Source organism: Eumetopias jubatus, unplaced genomic scaffold (assembly GCF_037043125.1).
Source record: "Eumetopias jubatus isolate StellerSeaLion01/CBP00866 unplaced genomic scaffold, mEumJub1_p1.0 scaffold_13, whole genome shotgun sequence".
Taxonomy (NCBI): Eukaryota; Metazoa; Chordata; class Mammalia; order Carnivora; family Otariidae; genus Eumetopias; species Eumetopias jubatus.
Window position 1 is genome coordinate 40839547 of NW_028274819.1, and position 19570 is coordinate 40859116.

At 44.2% G+C, this 19570-nt stretch overlaps 1 protein-coding gene across 8 annotated transcripts in view; it reads left to right on the top strand.

Annotated features, from left to right (window-relative positions):
• Positions 1 to 19570, top strand: part of SERGEF (secretion regulating guanine nucleotide exchange factor) — a 216591-nt gene that overhangs the window by 48533 nt on the left and 148488 nt on the right. Inside the window, exon 10 of one of the 8 annotated variants that reach the window (XM_028116958.2) lies at positions 10326 to 10580. The exons of the other annotated variants lie outside the window; for them this stretch is intronic. Coding sequence (XP_027972759.1) covers positions 10326 to 10466 — 141 coding nt within the window. The 3' untranslated portion in view covers positions 10467 to 10580. Of the gene's footprint in view, positions 1 to 10325; positions 10581 to 19570 lie in introns of those variants that run through there. 8 annotated transcript variants of the gene reach the window in all.

Sequence of the window (19570 nt, forward strand, 5' to 3'; positions counted from 1 at the left end):
TGTATTTCCCAGCGTGGAAAATATTGTAGTTCAGTTCCTTATTCAAGCCCCTTTAATTCCCTGAAATGTCTTGAATTTCTACATTTAAGGCAGGAGTCTTAATTTCTCCAGGGTGTGTGTTTCTGTTACTAAATTTTACTTTACTGCTGTCCTTAAAAAAAAGAAAAGGCTAGGTTTTTTTGAGAAGAATGAGAAAGGCCATGTAGGAAATGTGCCTCTGAACCCAAGTTGGCTTAATGAAGGAATTCAGTCTTCATTCAGAGTCTGTCAGAAAAATTAATAAGCTAGCGAGACTTCTGTAATTAGCATCAGACTAATTACAACCCTCTTCATACCTAGAGGGCTTCCCTTCCCCTGGGGCCTGCCTGGCCTTCTCCTTCCGGGTATGTAGGACGGTTCTCAATTTCTGCTTCACATCCCAGACCTGCTCCTCCTGGGCCTTTCTTTAGTGCTGGGGTTTAAGTCTGTCTGTCTTTCTCGCTCTCTCTTTATTTAATTGAAAAGACACTCATTAAACAAAACCACAAAGGCAATTTAGACATGGTAATAATAATGATAATAATAATAATAATAATAATACCATCCCTAATCTTAACCACCCTCACAACTGCATTCCTTTTTGCATATACGCATGTACCTCCTTTACAAATATATAGTGATAGCATTCATGATGTTTTGTATTCAGTCTTCATTTATTTGATCACAAATGCTTGCTTTATTTCTTCCTGATCTCTAAGGTCATTTAAAATGGGCCATATAACATTATATGAGTCAAAGGTTCTGGGATTTTCCAAACCATTCTTTGAATGTTGGACATTTATCTCATTTTCTCTTTTTTGTCACTATGGTGGACTCTGCAGTGAATACCCTTTTGAACTGTTTCTTTAAGATACAGTCTTGGGGATGAAATTGCAGGGGCAAAGGCCATGAACATCTTTATGACTTTTGCTGTATTTCTCTAGATTCTGTTTGAAAGGAGTTGACTCCCCCAGCAGTGAATGAGGGAATGCACTATTTTAGCTCGTATTGTCTGCTTAGCCAGGGAAGGTGCTGAGAGTTTGGCACCGAGTGCTTTAGACCCTTTACTCTTCTTTGTCTTTCTCAGAACATTTAAGACTTTGTGGTTAGATAGCATAGCAGAGGCCCAGAGGCTTCATGGATTTTTCGGAGTCTCTGGTTTCATTGGCAAGATGAGGATCATAATGCCTACCACAAAGTGTCATCAATGAGGACTACACATAGGGTTCTTGGCATGTGGCAGGCACTCAGTAACTGTTGGGCCCTTTCTCTTCTTTGCCTTTTAACACCATGTAGTGACCATCATGTGTATAGTACTGTGACAGATATGGCCAGGGCACACATAAAAACAGCGTAAGAGGCTGACATTGAGGTGACTTTTGTTTAGGTTCTTGGTGGGGCTCTCTGAGGAGTTGGCTTGAGCCCTGAGCCTTGGGGCTTCATTTTAGTGTCCCCTCCATCTCTCCTCCAATCTCTGGGGTGCTGGTGTGTATTCTTGCCGGTTTCCCTGCAGGTTCAGACCCCAGGCTGTGTCCTTTTGCTAAATTTCGTCTGGGAGTTATCCCCGCTGTTGATGTTCAGGTCTGACCTGTCAGGCATCTATTTTCCTGAGGCCCAGAGCCAGGCCAGTGGGCAGCTCTAAGCTGCTGGGAGTGGATTCACCTTGGAAAAGATAAAAAGCCCTACTAAACTAGGTGTTGCCCTGGGAGGGGCTTGGCCAGGGAGGTCCAGGGACACCTGGGGAGCAGGAACAGCCTTGAACTAAGCTAATGATTCCTGACCTTCAACGAATTGAGTGTGGCCCATAGCTGACCAGTTGCCTTATATGTCCAAGGGATAAGCAGAGTGAGGAGCAAGATGTCTGGGATCCAGAGTGACAGCCACACAGAAGGGAGAAGCGCAGGTGGTGTAACCATCCCTTTTTGTGAACAAAGGAAAGCAAATAAACACACCGTGACTTGGCGGTATATAAACACACCAAAAACTTTACGTGTATGATTTCATCTTCACAATAAAACTGGGTGCAAGTGTTATAATCACTGCTTTATGAGTAGGGAGACTCAGGCTCAGGATGGGTAAGTCACTGGCCCCAGATCACACAGTAGGTAAACAGCGGGGCTGGGACTTGAACTTGAAGTATTTGAAGCTCACATACTTTCCTTATAGATGAAGCAAAATTGCATCTGTCCTTTTGCATATGTATCCTCACTTGGATGGAAGTTTTGGGAGTTTGGGATGCAGAGTCTCTGATCCTGAGAGTCTCAATTCTTTCTTCTGAGCCATGTCTCATTACCAGCCTGAGAAAGACTTTGAGATTGTAGCCCTGGCAGGCCTTTCTTTAATATTCTTACTACGGTGAAGACTATGTTGTTTCATGTTCCATCAGCTTGGCCTTAGATACTCGGCCCCTCTAGCCACTCTTGGAAAACTCCAGGGGTAGCAGAGTAATGGGGATTAATCCCCCCATGTACATATCTGGACAGAGTGTGTGTGAACCACAACAGCTTCCCCGGCCCCAGGTGGGGCTGCCACCTGCATAATTCCCATGGAACTTTGGCTCTAAACTCTGCCCAAAGGTGGAAGCATGCATTTCACAGTGGGGCAGAAGTGCTTGTGTTCACCTAGTGGGTATGTTGGGGCTCCCCAGGATTCTGAAGCAGCTAGGGCGGGGCACCCAATATGTGCATGGGACCATCAGAAGACTGGCTCGACTGAAGGCAAACAGCCTCTGAGGGGATGAGGATTGGGAGTCAGGAGACCTGGCTTCTAGCTTTGCTTCTGCCTGGATTGAGTGAATTTGGGCAAGCCCCTTTTCCTCCTGTACCCTTAGTTCCCTCAGATGTAGGTGGGGGATGTTAGACCAGGTGTTTCTTGATGTTTCTTACAGATCTAAGAGACCCTTCCATATCTGATTCTTATTTTATGGAAATGATCACTACATAAAGTTATAATGATTCCTGCCCCTGGAGTCCCTCAGGGTCATAGTCAAGATCACTTGACCCCTAGCTGCTAGCTCAACTATGGCAGACCTGGGCGTTTTAACTAATCCAGAGGTTCCAGGCTTCAGTACCACTCGAGCCTTTCTCTGCCTCTTTGCCTTGGCTCTGTTCTCTGCCCTTGTTCCTTGTCCCCAAGGGCCTTCTGTTCCAGTTTAGGTCATTGGGATTTAGTGTGATGCTGCTGCCTGGTCCCCCCAGGACTTGCAGTTCAGCTTTGATGGCTGTCCCTGTGGCTGTGACCTTATTGCCAGGGGCAGGCAGACCTCTGTGACAGTACTTCCTGGGTTCCCCACCTGCCACCCCTTCTGTGGGTTCTTTGTGTGCTCTTCCACCTTTCCTGCTTTCCTGAGTTTACCTCCTCCTTGGCTTTGGGATCTTGCCTATTCCATAGTCAACCCAGTAAACATTGGTTGACGCCTGCCACGTGCCTATATTGACCACACAGTGGGGGTGGAGGGTGTGTGTGGATACAAAGGTAAAGATTTCATGTCTGGTCCTCAAAGAACTCCAGGTTTGTAGGTAAATCCTTACTGGACAGAGTGAACGTGCTGTGAGAGGTGTGTATGAAAGGCCAAGGGAACAGGGACGATGGAGTGATTTACGCCGAAGACACCCATGGACAGAAATGTTGTTTGAACTGGGTTCTTAAAAACGAGGAGGAGCGTGGCAAAGGGATAAGGACATTCCCGCAGAGGGGGCAACGTGAAAGGAAGCTGTGAGTCTAGATCTGCTCTAGCTCCTGGGCCGCTCGGCATGCCTGCCCGTTCCCGCGGGCCAGCCTCATTTCCCGTCTCGCTGCCTGTCCGGCCTGTCCCGCCCCTGTCATCCATCTTTCTGATAGGATTACTGTCTGAAGGAAAATAACTTCCACGTCCCTTATGTCATTTGCGCCCAGCATGATGCTGTGAAATAGGCCAGACTGGGAACGATTAGCCTCCTTTTACAGTTGAGGAAACTGAGGCCCAGAGAGGCTAGCTAGGAATTAGGAGAAGGCCCAAGACAAACAGCCTGATTCCCAGGGTTTCTGAGGGCCTTGCTCTGGGCTCCCTCTGCAGCCATGGGCCTGAGTCATGTTCCTGGTTTAAAGTCTTCCCACGTTTGGTTGAGGAGCGCCGAATCCCAGTCAGGGAGCTCAGTGCACATATGCACGCGCGCGTGTGTGTGTGTGTGTGCGCACACACACACACACACGCAGCCCTTGGAGCAGGAGCAGGAAACGTGGAATAACAAGAGTTGAACAAAGGATTGGGTACTTGTTAAGCCCCAAAGCCATCACCCCTGACTTTGCTGCAGGACTGAAAGTGTTTGTTAGAGGACCTACCTGTGCACTGGGTCTGGGTGAGATCTGTCAGAATGAGTGGGAAAGAAGCTATTTTTAGTCTGCAGAGTCACTCACTCGGCTGTGCTAGCTGAGGTTTGAGCCAGTCCCCTACGCTTTCCACAGGGTTATTTCAGAAGGAGAAATACCACTCGAATGCTGTGTAAAACCCACTAACGAACCTGGAAGTTTCCAGGGCGTCTTTGTCCTGCAGCTCCCTCGGAAGGCTGCCCTTCCTGAATGACCTTCCTCCTTTCCTATATTTAATGCATTTCTAATTTTAAGTTTGTGTCAACACTGTGGGACTTCAGTGCCCTAAATAACACAGAAATCTACCACCGGCAACCAGCTGAGTCCGGAGGTCTCTGACAGAATTGAATACAACCCGAAAAAGCATCCCCAAGTAGCTCTCCGGTAAGTAATCTGTAGCGTCGTTGCTGTTCTTAGAGGAGCATGCGGTCTCTGAGCCCGTGCAGCCCCCCGCGGCCTAGCCCTTCCAGGTGCAGCCGACTTTAGAAGCCTCCCCAGATAGGGGAGCAGTGTTCGCGCAAAGACGGTTTCGTTGGGAGGAGAGAATAGCCGGCACATCTGCGTGCAGCTGCTGACCTGACAGGAGGAGGCAGCACACAAATGCGGACTGGATTTGTCCATGGGAACACTCAGAAGAGAGAAGGGAGCCACCCATCAGGGCCGTCTTGTTTGAAAGGGATGGTAAAAGATATGACACAGCAAGCACTTCTTTACTCTCTGCTGTTCTCGTATTTATTTATATTTACCATCTCTTAGCACGAAAATATCGGATCCGGGAGTGCAAGGGCCTTGTCTCTCTCCTTCAAAGCTGTGTTCCCAGGGCCTAGAATAGCTCCCAGCACCTCGTGGGTGCTCAGTGGATGTTTGCTGACTGAATAAATGAAAACAGAATGAAAAAAAGGGTTTCAGAAATGCAGGACCCTCTTCGGGGCCTCTGCACTCGCCCCCTATGGTCTGCGCTTCCCAGGCCCAGGCCAGTGCAGGAAGAGGCATTTGCATGTTTTCAGGCATTTGGGCCTCATGTGTCCTGCGGGGCCAGAGAACAGAGTGTCTGACCCCGTAATATACTCGAACAACCCAGAAGTTTCTTACAGAATCTGTTGAGGATGAGGCTTATCGTCCTTTAGGGCTTCACAATTTACCAAGTGCTGCCACGCATGTGCATCTTCGGTTCTCCATCTTTCATCCAACAGATGCTTACGTATGCCTCTCTGTCCGGGCACTACATTAGGCGAATGGGGGGAGCAGGGAAGGGTGGAAGAGTTCCCATCCTAGGAGCTTGTGGGCTAGTGGCAGAGCTAAGATCAGTTGATTACGGGACAAGCTGGATGTTACAAAGGCTGTAAGAGAGAGTCTGACAGTGATCCCATCCACCCCCCGTCCTTGGGGACCTTTTCTTTCTTGCATTTTCAGCCCCTCTGGTTCTGTTGGATCCTGCAGGGTTGGGTGGGGGGTGGTTGGGGTGGGAGGTGGTGACTGGAAAGGCTTCCTAAATTGGAAGCTTTGACATTAAATTATTTCTCGAGGGAGCTAATAATGCAAAATAACAGGGGAATCTTGGCAAGAACTTGCATTAGGAGGAAAGCAGAGAAGAGCAGCCAGATAGAGACTGTGTATTGACAAGAGAGGGAGAAAGCAAGCCAGGAACTGCAGTGTTCTCAGAATCGAAGGAAATTTCAACAAGGAGGTCATGGAGGTTGGAGGCTGAGAAAAGACGGCTGGGAGGTTGTGATGACACCTCTGAGAGGCTCGAGCTGGGACATCGGGAAGGAGGGGATGGTGAGAAATGCAGGCTGCAGGTGTGAACAACCCTGCCAGAGATTCAGTGGCCAAAGGAGGATGAGAAGTTCAGCAGCTGGGAGGAGAGCTCGGTTCGAGTTAGTTTTGTGAGCTTGGGGAAACTGGAGTGCGTGAGAAAGCCGAAGGAAAGGATGAGCGAGAGAGTGAGTGAGAGAGCGAGCGAGCGAGCAGGAGCTGTGAGCAAAGATGCAGGAGGCAGGGGGCATAGCTGGAGCAAGGCCCCCCGGGGAGATGAGAGACACTTGGAATCTCTGTGAATGGATGAGTTCTAAAAAGACGCAAGTACACTTTCTCTTAGCACAGAAGTTAAGAAAAAAAGGGACATGTGAAGGTGGAATTTTTGAGGTGGAGAAAAGAAATGCTTTCATTGAAGTGTGTATCTCTTTTGTTGTTGTGTTATATCTTAGTTTTATTTATTTATTCAGTAAATGTTTACTGCTTCCCAGTGCGGGCCGTGCACAGCGCAAGGTGCCAAGAATTCACAGAGCAAAGACAAAGTTGCTGCCCAGTAGCTGTCGCACGGTATTTATTGGTGCTACAATAATTATTAATATGTCCATCTCTAAATCAAGCATTGAATTCTTTGAGCACAGACACTGTCTTATTTATCTATGTGTAATGAGGCCCAGCTTAGTCCACAGTAAGGGATTGGTGTGAGGGTGCCGAGAGCCCCTGAGGGGTGGCTTCAGTCTTGAACGCCAGATTGTCTGCTGGCGGGATGAGGTTAATGAGGGGAGGCCTCCGGGCAGGGGGGAGTTGGCTTTACTCTGTAGCGAGTCCATCCAGCACAGTCTGGCAACTGCCTGCAAATGGCAGAAGAAAGACACCTTTATGGGCTCTGACCCCTGAGTGGTGGGCAGGGCAGTGGTGGCTGCCCTCATTCTAGGGGCGAGGGAGCAGGAGTTCTGAGAGAAAGCTGTCGCGAGCTCCAGGTTCTGCAGCACATGGTGACACGGGGCCAGGGCTGGAACCCAGCGCTCAGGGCCCTCATTCTCACTGCCAGCCCTCTACACCAACAGCTTCCTCTCGGGACAGTTCTCATGCCAGTGTGGCCCTGGGCCCTGGCTTTGGCTCTGGTTCTCACTAGGTGGTAGTCGGGTCTGATGGAGACCCGGTGGCCCTCTCCAGACTCGAAGTCTGGGTCAGTGTCTTCTGAGAACAGCAGGAAGAAGAGCCTCAGCAAGGACTGGGACAGTGAGGCTAACCCATGACTGTGGGAAACCATAGTGCTTGCTGGACGGGGTGGGGGGGGCGGGTCTGAGGGGCAGTCTTGAATGTGGAGTGAGCCCTGGGTTGGAATTTCCGCTCTGTCAGCCACAAGCCATGTGACCTTGGGTCAGTCAGACCTCTCCAAAGTGGGAGTAATAATATCTGCTTTATTTTGCCCACAGAGTTATTGAAGTATGCAAATAAGGTAGAGAAGGGTTTTTGTAAACTCTCAAGTGCTGTACAAATGTTATTGGGTTCTCAGCATATCAGGCGCTCTGTGCTTCGGAAACAGGTTTTGTGATAAGTATGGGTCAGAGCTACTCTTCTGTCTTAATCACTTGAGATCTTAGGAGCTACACAGAACTGTCCTGGATTTTGTGATAAACACTTCCTAGAATCAGAACCGGTGAACATAGCGGAGGCCAGATGCTTGGTAATCCACAGCCAGCCTCCATGCAGTGCCACAGAGCATGGATTCCTGTCGAGGTTAGCCATCAGTGTTGACAGCAAGGATGCTTCTGGCTTGCTTTCTCCCAGCTGCAGAGGAAATTCATCAGCACTGATTTCAAGTCCCAGTGACCTCACGTGTCGCTACTGTGCTCTGCAGCATGACAACTGCCCCAGGCTGCACCCACGGTCACCCTGGAGCTGACCAGCTGTCTTTTGTTGCATTTGACCTTGAAAGCTGGGCTGTCCCAGGGTGGAAGTAAACCATGCAGAGGTTTAGAGTGAAAACAGAAGCCAGTTTGATGGGAGAAGTGTGAGCTCTGTGAGGGCCGGTTGGCCAGGGGACTAAGACTGCCTCCATCTCTGCCACCGTCCCTCTAGCTCGGACCCCCATTATCTACCACCTAATTGCAGTGGCTGTCTCTCAAGTGAGAACCCCTTGTCTCTAGTTTGGCCTCATTCCAGCTGCCCCCACCCAGCTGCCGGAAAGATGTACTAAAATATAAATCTGATTTTATGATGCCCTTACCTTTTTTTTTTTTTAAGACTCAGAAAATACAGGAAAAAAAAATTCATTCCCACAATAAACATTGATTGGAAACCTATTATAGAGAAGAGACTTAGCCAAGCGTTTAGGATACAGAGGAGGATAAGACCCAGCCTCTGCCCTCAAGGGGAAGGAGAAACATAGTCCGTAATCCCCACAGCCATGGTGCAAAGAATGAAGTTACTGGAGCATAAATTCCAGAGTTGCTGTTGGCCTTGTTCACCACTGTATCCCCATCACCCTGATTAGTGGCTGGCACATAGTAGGTGCTCAGCAAATAATTGTTACAGGGATGAATGTGTGCCCTCACTTTTCAATGGCTTCCCATCCGGGATGAAGTCCAAAATCTCCAGCTTGACATGAGAAGTTCTTCTTGATCCTGCCCCTGTCCACATATCCAGCCTCACCTTCTGCCTGTCTCTCCCTTGCATTCTGCACTTCATCTGTACTGAGCCAACAGAACTGTCATGTTTTTGGTACATCTGAGTCTTTGCACAGGCTGGTTCGTCTGTGTCCGTTTGCCCTTGGCTGCTTGGACAGTTGCTACTTATCTGCCAGTGGATAACAAGGGTGCTGTCTTACGTTCATCTCAGTATTTCTGCCATCCGGCCTGACAAACCTGCTTTTTTCTTTCTAGATTGAGTTTTTCTTTGCTTAGTGCCGTTCCCCACTTTCCTTGGCTCTGTCGAGCTGCTGTCCCTGAAGCTCTTTTCTACCTTCTGTCTACCTTCCTTGTCCCTGAGCCCTCTTGAGATTCCAGATCTGGAGTGTGTTGGGTGCTGGCTGGTGAACCCTGGTCTTCCTTTTGTCTTTCTTCAATGTCTTCTCCCTCCCACACCAGCCCTGTCCAGATAGCTGGACCTCTGTGCCAGTTCTGCTTGTACACGAACTCTGTACTCTGAGCAGGGCATGGATTTTGCCAGTCTCATTACCCAGGGACTGGACTCTGTGTCCTGGATCCTGATCACTGTCTGGGACCTTGTTCTGAATGGCTGATCCCTCAGTGAAATGCCATGCACTCGATTCGGAGGGTTGCTGCTGCTTGGAGCTTCCTGCTTGGAGGCCCTTTCTGGTATTGGCACTGGCCCAAATGAGCTCCCTCTTTGCCAGGCCCCTTTGGGTACTTTATGTTGGGTGGCTGTTTTAGGAGCCAGCCCTGTAGTCATCCCTTTTTCCAAAGGTTATTCCCAACGAGTTTCAGCCTCTTCTTGGCCTGCAGTGTCCTGAGCTGCTGAGCTCTTGCCTGGTGGGCACCCCTTATTTGAGGTGGATAAAGAGAAAACATTGCTCTTGTCACTTCCAAGGAAGCAAAACCAGGCCATTCTGTTGGGATGTGGCCCCCAGAACCCCAGGACCGCCATTGGTGGAGGGACCACCGAATCATGAAGAGAAGGGGGAAGTTAGTCTCTGTGTGATTACATAACTCCCTTTTGTGATGCAGTGGCTCTCACTGTGGGAACACTGTCCCTGGTGGTGGGGACCTCCTGCACCTTCAGATGACTGTTTGGAAGGGAGCTCTTTTCCCTGAATGCGTGGTACCATCCAGCACTGGGGGAGATTGGCTGTGGGTAGCAGAAATAGAAGAGATCTGAGATATCTTTGCAAAAGGAGCAGCTGCTATGACAATCAGTTGCGAAGCTTTTGGCTTTTCAAAGAGGCCAGAAGTGGAAGGGGAAAGGGAAGCAGCAGGCAGAGCGAGAGCCCGCTCGCAGGCACGGGGAGGCTGCTTGTAGCTCCCGTGAGGACCCGCCACGCGCCACTCTAGGAGAGCCGGCTGGCTGGGCACGGTTGCTCACAGCTGCTGAACAAAATGTAGGTCGGGTCGCCAGCACCCCCAGGATTGTGTGAGGAAGGTTGCTCACTCCAGAAAGGTAATTTAGTCGTTCTTGAGGATCTTCTTTGTGGTTTTATTTTCACATGGTTCCTTTTGAGTGAGATTTTTTTTTTTTATTAATAGCCTGGAGCATGCATATCATTTGAAGACAGAGTGTGTATCAAGGAACAACAAACAGAAGAAGGACTTGGAAGAATCAAGAGACTTAATGTTGTGGTTTCATTCTTGGACAATCTGCTTTACTTCTCTGATCCTCAGATTTGACGCCTGTATATTAATACTTATTCGGCCTACTTCTCCAAGTTGTTGTCAAAATGATGTTGTGAATGTGAAAGCATTTTGTAAGCTATGAAGCAATAAATGCAAGTTATGTTAGTAGGTTTCTTTGTCATATCCTACCTTCTCTGGGTTTTCAGGAAACTTGGATTTCTTGTAGCTCTTTGGAAATTGTTATCTGTTATCATAGAGCTGGAATTTGATGTGAATCATTTCCATGATTCTTGTGTTCCTCTTAACCCATCAGTACTTGTTGAGTACCCAGGGTGCATTTGAGCTGTGGACTTGGAATATGACAACAGGGAGGACATAGAGTCCTAAAGCTTCCTAAATGTGATGTGATTGATAGTATAAATCTGCAGGTAAGAGCTGAGGACTTGTGACCAGAGAGATCTAGAGGCAGTATCAGGGAAGAGATGTTGGCTGAGTCTCTTGAGTCTTTGGGAGAACTTCTTTGAGCAGATGACATTTGAAAGCTGGGCCACACTGAGTTTGGTGGTTGAGAAGATTCTTTTTAGGCTCCTGAAGGGTCTATGCAAAGACGCTGGTTCTTTCTGAGGTGCTAAACCTGAGGATGGTGTTGGCAGGCTTGAATACCCAGTTAAGAAAGACTTGCTTTGGAACAATAGGATTTTTTAGAAATAGTAATGGTAGTTCCTATATGTTGTTCAGTGACTGTGTACCATGTATGGTGCTTAGCACTGTATAAATATTACTTCCAATTCTTACCACATGCTGGTGAAGCGTATACTGTTTTACCTCCATTTTGTAGACGAGGAAACTGAAACTTGGCGAAGTAACTTGTCTAAGGACACAGCTAGGAAATAGAGCTAACATGGTGGCAGTGTTGTGGTTAGAAGACATACAGGTGCCTGGATGGTGGTTTACTAGGCTGGAGGACAAAGAGGTGACTGAATGGTGCTCACCCCACTGGAGCCAGGAGAGGTAGAGCCTGTGACAGCTCATTCTTATCTCTTTGGGGCCGAGGCACAGACTAGGAGAGGTGCGCAGAACCACTGAGTGGCTTTCCTTCCTCAGAAACTGCCACTTTAAAGCTGGGACAATGCAGTGTGCCTTTGAAGAGCTGAGAAAAGATATTTTAATTCCTTGTGGGCCCTTCTTGGGTTTCTGTTTCCATTCAGAGTGGCAGCAAGGATAGGTTTCAGAGATTCCCACCCCCAGCTCCCTTACCTGCAAATCCAAATTGTACCATTTCACAAGGCTCAGACTAGAGTTTACCCAGTTGAGTTTTTGGGGGACAATTCCAGTTGCCATTTCAAATAGAATCTTCTCCAGGACAGATACTGTGTCTTGGATGCAGCTGTACCATGCGTGCATGGCATAGTGCCTGTCAGAAAGCACATGGTTAGGATTTGTTATGGAAGGGAATGGAAACCTCTTCTCACTTAGAGTCCCAGTCACTGTTGCTATTTGATTTTACTCTAATATCTGATCGCCTCATGTGTGGTATCTTCCAGAGGAGAGCATATGGTGCTGCAGAGTGGGGACTGTATTTTAGGATTGTTTGGCTCTCACGCCCTGCTGGGCAGGGGGCAAGGGGCTAGGGCACACAGGAGGGACCTGGAGAAGCCTTGGGGAGAGCTCCACCCACCCTGAAGCCAGCTTGGAGAGGCCTGTGGTGGGCTCACTCTGTTGGTAGCTAACAGTTGTGATATATTACTTCTGGAGGGAGAAGAACAAAAACAGAATGCTGACTCCTCCAGTTGCCTCAGCATGAGGGTTATAGGAACATAAACATCTTCCTCCGTCTGCAGTGCTCCATCCCTCAGATGCCTTTTTAAAGGTAAGAACACAGAGGCATGCAAATGGTACATTTCCCTTCGCAACCGTCAAGGTGAAGTTTCTGCTCCTGCATGGGGACTTGCAGGAGCAGTCCTATAGTTGCTGCTGTACAATGCATTTATCATTCTGCTCCCCTGGCACATTTTGCCAAGCTGCATAATTTCCCCGTTCCTTCCTACACTCATCAGCTCTGTGACGATGATGCATCTGGTGGCCAAAGCCTCCCTGATCAGCTTGGGGTATAGTGGAAAGAGCAGTGTATTAGCTCATGATGACAGGAGGTGGCATTCACCAAGTCCCGGTGGGATGCCAGGTTTTCTGCCAAGCGCTTTCTAGACATCATCTCTTTAATCTTCATGACAACCCAGCAGAGTTGGGATTATTATTCCTCAGTTTGCAGATGATGAGAGTGAGGCTTGGGGGTGGTTACTTGTCCAAGGCTACCTGGCTAATAAGTGACAGATCCTACTGCAAAGCCTATGCTATGAAATACCAGGATTCCATGTTGAACTCTAATGTGAATTCACTGTGGCACCTGGGGCCAGAGACTCTGCTTCCCTGGGCTTCAGTTTCCTAATCTGTCGAATGAAAACTAGTTCCAAGGGTCTTCCAAAGCACTAAGCCCAGTACCATTCTGATTTGGTTAGAACTCTTACCTATCTGGATTTCTTTTAGCTTTGAGAATTTTTGTTTTGTTTTATAGTGGAAGGCTAGCTGCTATGTATTCATTCCTCAGCAATAACATTAATATCAGGCAATTAAGAATATACAGAGTGTAAAATAGTATGGGTCCATACTGTCCAGTAAAACTTTCTATTATAATGGAAATGGTCTGTATCAGTCCAGCACAGTAGCTGATAACCACATGTGGCTGCTGAGCACTTGAAATGTGGCTAGTGTGACAGAGGAACTGCATTTTACATTTTATTTTATTTTAATTCAAATTTAAATGGCTGCACGTACAGTAGCTACTGTAGCGGACAGTGCAAGTATGGATAGTAGATGTATAGATTCTTCCATTCCCATCCCATCTTTAATTCGTCTCCTGTATTCCAACTAAGGCTTTTGATTTCCATGGTTAATTTTTCTAGAGGTTTAATACCTGATATTTTGTTATATATGTATTATGCTTTTATCAATTCAAACCTACGATATTGCATCATCTTTCTACTGCCTATGAGACAAATAGAAAAGATGGATAGTACTATGTGCATTCCTCAGGTTAGAAAACTGAGGCATAGAGCAGTGAAATATGCTGCTAGGAGCGGAGTAAATACTTTTTGCGTGCATAAGTGGTGTACCTAAAGCCTTTTTTTCGAGTTGGAGACCAGGACTAGAAACTTAGGTCTTTTGATTCCTGGCCAGAATTTCCTTTATTTTTCCTACCACTGGTGTGCCAAGCATAGTGTTAGAGAGACTCTGCCCATTAAAGGCAATTCTTTTAATGATAGGAGGGGAACTTTTTCTTTTCATTTGATACCTTTCTGTACTATTTGATTTTTTAACCCTAGGCATCACTAAATTATAATAATAAAATAGATACTTGAGAAAATTATATGAAATGCTATGAGGCTGCACAATGGAACTGTGCCTGTTTTGTAGATATAAGAGCTGTCATGCTGGTCAAACAAAGACAGGCATGTTTTTCATGTGGGATCTGTGGTCAGAAGAGGATTAAATTCCATCTTGATTCCATTTCTGGTAATGGTGCAGTAGTTCTTTTGGACCAACCCTCCCACAGAAAACAACGGTAAACTTAGACAAAATGTAAAAAAGAACTAGCTGAAGGAACTGGAGAGTGACCAAAAGCAGTCCCACTCTTCACAAATATCAAGGTCCTGAAGGTCAAGGAAGGATTGAGGAATAGTTCCAGATTGAAAGGACTCTAAAAGAGAGAGGACAACTAAATGAAATGTGTGGATCCTTTTGTTGTAAAGGACATTATAGGAGCAATTGGTGAAACCTAAATGGAGTTTGAAGTTTTGTTGGTGGTTACATACACTGCAGTGTTAACTTTTTAGTTTTGTGGTTGAACTGTTGCTATGTACAGAGTGTTGGCGGTTTGGTTGACAAACACACTAATGTATTTTGGAATGGTAGGGCATCAGTTTGCCAGATTTCTCAGAGGTGGTTCAGAAAAAAATGGAGAAAGAGAGGGAAGGTAATATAGAGCAAAGATGGTAAATGGTAATAGTTAGGGACCTATGAGTAAAGGGTAAGCAGGAGTTCTTCATATAGTTCTTATAACTTTTCTCTGAATTTTTTTCAAAATGAAAAGATTTTTAAAAACTTCATAGTGAAATGATAATAAAAATAGAACACGTCAACATTTGTGGGATGTAGCTAAAGCAGTGCTTTGAGGGATATGTCTTTAACTGCGTATATTAGAAAAGAAGAAAGGACAAGATTCAGTGACTTAATGTTCCATCTTTAGGAGCTGAAAAAGGAAAAGTAAATGCAAAATAAGTAGAAAGAAAGAAATGATAAAGGTAAGAGCAGAAATTAATGAAACAGACAAAATAGAGAAAAATAACAAAACCGAAAGCAGTTCTTTGAAAATATCAACAAAATTGGTGAAGTCCTAGCTGGACTGATAAGAAAAAAGAGAAAGAGATCACAAAATACCAGTATCCAGTAATGAAAGCATGTATATCACTACAGATTCTACAGACATTAAAAGATAGTAGGAAGGGAAAAATGAAGGGGGGGAAATCGGAGCCGGAGACGAACCATGAGAGACTATGGGCTCTGAGAAACAAACTGAGGGTTCTAGAGGGGAGGGGGGTGGGGGGATGGGCTAGCCTGGTGATGGGTATTAAAGAGGGCACGTATTGCATGGAGCACTGGGTGTTATACGCAAACAATGAACCATAGAACACTACATCAAAAACTAATGATGTAATGTATGGTGATTAACATAACATAATAAAATAAAATTAAGAAAAAAAAAAAAAAAGAAACACACCTGCAGTGGTCAGGCTTCAGTAGACTCAATATAGAATAGTTAGAGAAAGGAGAGGAGACAAAGGAATTAAGAGGGGTTGACATAGTGGGAGATGGGGTAGGGGGCAGGAGGCAGACGATATCATTAACAATTTAGAATATTGCTTACACAGTTCAGCCCTTCACAGGGCCTGAAATGTCTATAAAAAGTGTGCTCAGTTGAAGTTCGGTTCCTCATATAAACAGTGTTTTAGCTTAAAGAAAAAAAATATTTTAAACCCCCAAAAGTGATAAATTGCAATCTCTAGTATTAAGCTCATTCATGAACAGTTAGATTCACTTGATTTTCACTGAGCTTTTAAATATGAAATGCATCCACAAAATCAATTTCCCATCTGCATTTCTAGGTAGGAAATGGAAAGTACAGAAATAGTTTTAACTAGAGGTCCTTTAAAAAAAAGGAGAAGGGGTAATAAACTTGGCCATAGAATAGTATCTGCAAATTATAAGGGAGTATTTTACATGATAACAGAAAATTGTATAATCTTGACTTGATGCAAGAGATTAGCAGATTGGTTCAAGTTTGCCACCTGCACTTCCTTGTTTTGGAAGTGATTCTCAAATGTATACTTTCACATCCATATGCAAATAAATGTTAAGTGTCATCGTCAACAACAACAACAAAAAACTAAAGGAATATTCTGAACAATATTGTGCCAATACATTTGGCAAATTAGATAAAATGGTTGAATTTTCTGAAAAACAAAACAAACAAAAAACAACTTACCCAAACTGACGCAAGATGAAGTAGAAAATCTGAATAACTATATATTTGTTAAAGAAATCAATTCATTATTGAAAACTTTCCTACAAAGAACCTTCTAGGCCTAGATGGTTTAACTGGTAATTTTTATCAGGTATTTAAGGGAAAAACACAATTTTTACACAAACTCTTTCAGAAAATAGAGGAAGAGGAGTGAATACTTTCCAACTCATTTTGTGAAGTCAGCATAGCTCTGATACCACAACCCAACAAAGATATTACAAAAAAAGAAAATTACAGACTAGAATCCCCCATAAACATAGACACAAAAATCTTTAACAAAATATTAGCAAATCAAATCTGGCAGTATATAAAAAGGACAATTCATCCATGACCAAGCTGTGTTATCCCAGTAATAAAAACTTACTTTAACATTTGGAAAAAAAATGTAATTCTCCATACTAACAAAATAAAGGAGCAAAACCATATAATCATTTTAATAGATGCAGGAAAAACAGTGAGAAAATTGCAATGTGATATCACTGTATACCTCTTAGGTATAAGACAAGACAATAAGAGAAGAGATAACAAATGTTGATAAGAGTGTGGAGAAAAGGGAACGCTTGTACATAATTAGTGGGGATGTAAATTGGTACATATATTATGGAAAACAGTATGAAGTTTCCTCAAAAACTTAAAAATTAAAATTAAAAATAGAACTACCATATGATCTAGCAATTCCACTTCTGGGTATATATCCAAAGGAAATGAAATCAGGATCTTGAAGAGATCTCAGCACCTCCATGTTTATTGCAGCATTAGTCACAGTAGCTAAGATATGATGGATGAATGGATAAAGAAATTGTCTCTCTCACACACACACAGAGGAATAGTATCCAATAGAAACCTTGCCATTTGTGACAATATGGAAGAACCTGGAGGACATTATGCTAAGTGAAATAAGCCAAACGCAAAAAGGCAAATACTGCATGATCTCACTTAAAATGTGTAATCTAGAAAAGTTGAACTCATAAAAGCTGAGTAGAATGGTGGTTGCCATATGGGGAAATAGGGAGTTGTTGGTCAAAGGGTACAAAAGGTTCAGTTATGTGGGATGAATAATTTCTGGAGATTCATGTATAGTATGGTGACTATAGTTAATAATACTGTATTATATATTTGAAATTTGCTTAAAGTGATCTTAAGTATTCTTTCCACACACATACACACAAAAATAGTAACTATGGGAGGTAAAGTGATGGGTGTGTTAATTAGCTTGATTGTGGGGCGCCTGGGTGGCTCAGTCGTTAAGCGTCTGCCTTCGGCTCAGGTCATGATCCCAGGGTCCTGGGATCGAGTCCCACATCGGGCTCCCTGCTCAGCAGGAAGCCTGCTTCTCCCTCTCCCACTCCCCCTGCTTGTGTTCCTGCTCTCGCTGTGTCTCTCTGTCAAATAAATAAATAAAAATCTTTAAAAAGAAAATTAACTTGATTGTGTTAATCATTTCACAATATATGTCTATATCAAATCTCTTTGTATATCTTTAATATATACAATTTTTATTCATCAATTATACCTCAGTAAAGCTGGAAAAAAATTTGACATCCATTTGTGATATAAACTCTTGGCAAATTAGAAATAGAAGGGAACTAGGGCGACTGGGTGGCTCAGTCGGTTAAGCATCCAACTCTTGATCTCAGCTCAGGTTTTGATCTCGGGGTCATAGTTCAAGCGCCGTGTTGGGCTCTACACTGGGCATGGAGCCTACTTAAAAAAAAAAAAAAGAAATGGAAGGAAACTTATGCAATCTAATAAAGGATATTTATAAAATGCAAATGTTGTAATTGTAAAAAATGGAAAGTGTTTCTCCTAAGATCAGAATAAGGCAAGTGTGTTTTCTCTTATCTTTTTTGTTCAACATTATATTGGATGGAGGTTCTAGTGAGTGCCATAAATAAGAAAAAGCAATAAAAGGCTTAGCAATCAGAAAAGAGTAAGCAGAGGCGCCTGGGTGGCTCAATCAGTTAAGCGTCTGCCTTTGGCTCAGGTCATGATCCCCAGAGCCTGGGATTGAGCCCCATGTTGGGCTCCCTGCTCAGCGGGGAGCCTGCTTCTCCCTCTCCTCACCACCCCCTCCCCCACTCGTACTCTCTCTCTCTCTCTCAAATAAATAAATAAAATCTTAAAAAAAAAGAAAAGAATAAGGAAATCTCTTTATTCACAGATGGCATGATTGTTGATATAGAAAATCATAAAGAATCTATAAAATAACTATTAGAACCAAGAAGTGAATTTAACGGAGTACAAAGTCAACATCAGAAATTGATTATATTTTTTATATAGCAGTAGCAAATAATTGGAAGATCTTTAAAAAGGAATTTTTGGGGAGCCTGGGTGGCTCAGTGAGTTAAGCGTCCAACTCTTGATGTCGGCTCAGGTCTTGATCTTGGGGTCATGAGTTTAAGCCCCGCATTGGAGCCTACTTAAAAGTAAATAAAAATTAAAGAAAAACAATTTCTTTTAAAATTATATTACAAAGCATAAAATATTTACAAGACCAGTGCTCTAACCACTGAGCTATGGAGCCTCAAAGCATAAAATATTTAGATAATAAATTTAACAAAAAATGCAGAAGAACTGTACATAAAAATTACAGAACAGTGCTGTGAGAAGTTAAAGAAGACATATATGAATGGAGAGATATATCATGTTTATGGATTGAAAGACTCAATGTTATTGTCAGTTCTCTCCAAATAGATTTGTAGATTTAAAGCAGTCCCATTCAAAATCCCAGATGGCTTTTTTAGGGGTAGAGATTGACAACCTGCCTCTAACATATATATGGAAATGTAAAGGACCTTGAATAGCCAAAGCAATCTTGAAAAGGAATAAATTTGGAGGATTCACATTGCCTGACTTGAAGATTTGCTCTAAAACTATAGCATGTCAACACAAAAATACAAATAACTTGATTAAAAAATGGGCAAAGGATTTGAATAGACATTTCTTTAAAGATGATATACAGGGTCTCCTGGATGGCTCAGTCGTTAAGTGTCCTACTCTTGGTTTAGGCTTGGGTCATGGCCCCAGGGTGGTGAGATTGAGCCCCGAGTCAGGCTCCCCGGTCAGCGAGTAGTCTGCTTGGGATTCTCTCCATCTCCCTCTCCCCTTGCCCCCCCCCCATGCTCTCTCTTCCTCTCTCTCTCAAATCAGTCAATCAATCAATCAATCTTAAGAAAAATAGATGATATACAAATGGCCAGTAGCATATGAATAGATACTCAACATCACTAATCAGTATGGAAATGCAAATCAAAACCACAATTACATGGTGACAGATGCCAACTACATTTATTGTAGTGAGCATTGCATAATGATTAGAATTGTCAAATCACTATATTGTACATCTGAAACTAACATAACATTATATGTCAACCATACTTAAAACAAAAATCACAATGAGATACCACCTCACACTCATTAGGATGGCTGCTATAACAAAAACCCCCCAAAAACAAAGTAACAAGTGTTGGCCAGGATGTAGAGAATTTGGAACCCTCATGCACTGTTGGTGGAAATGTAA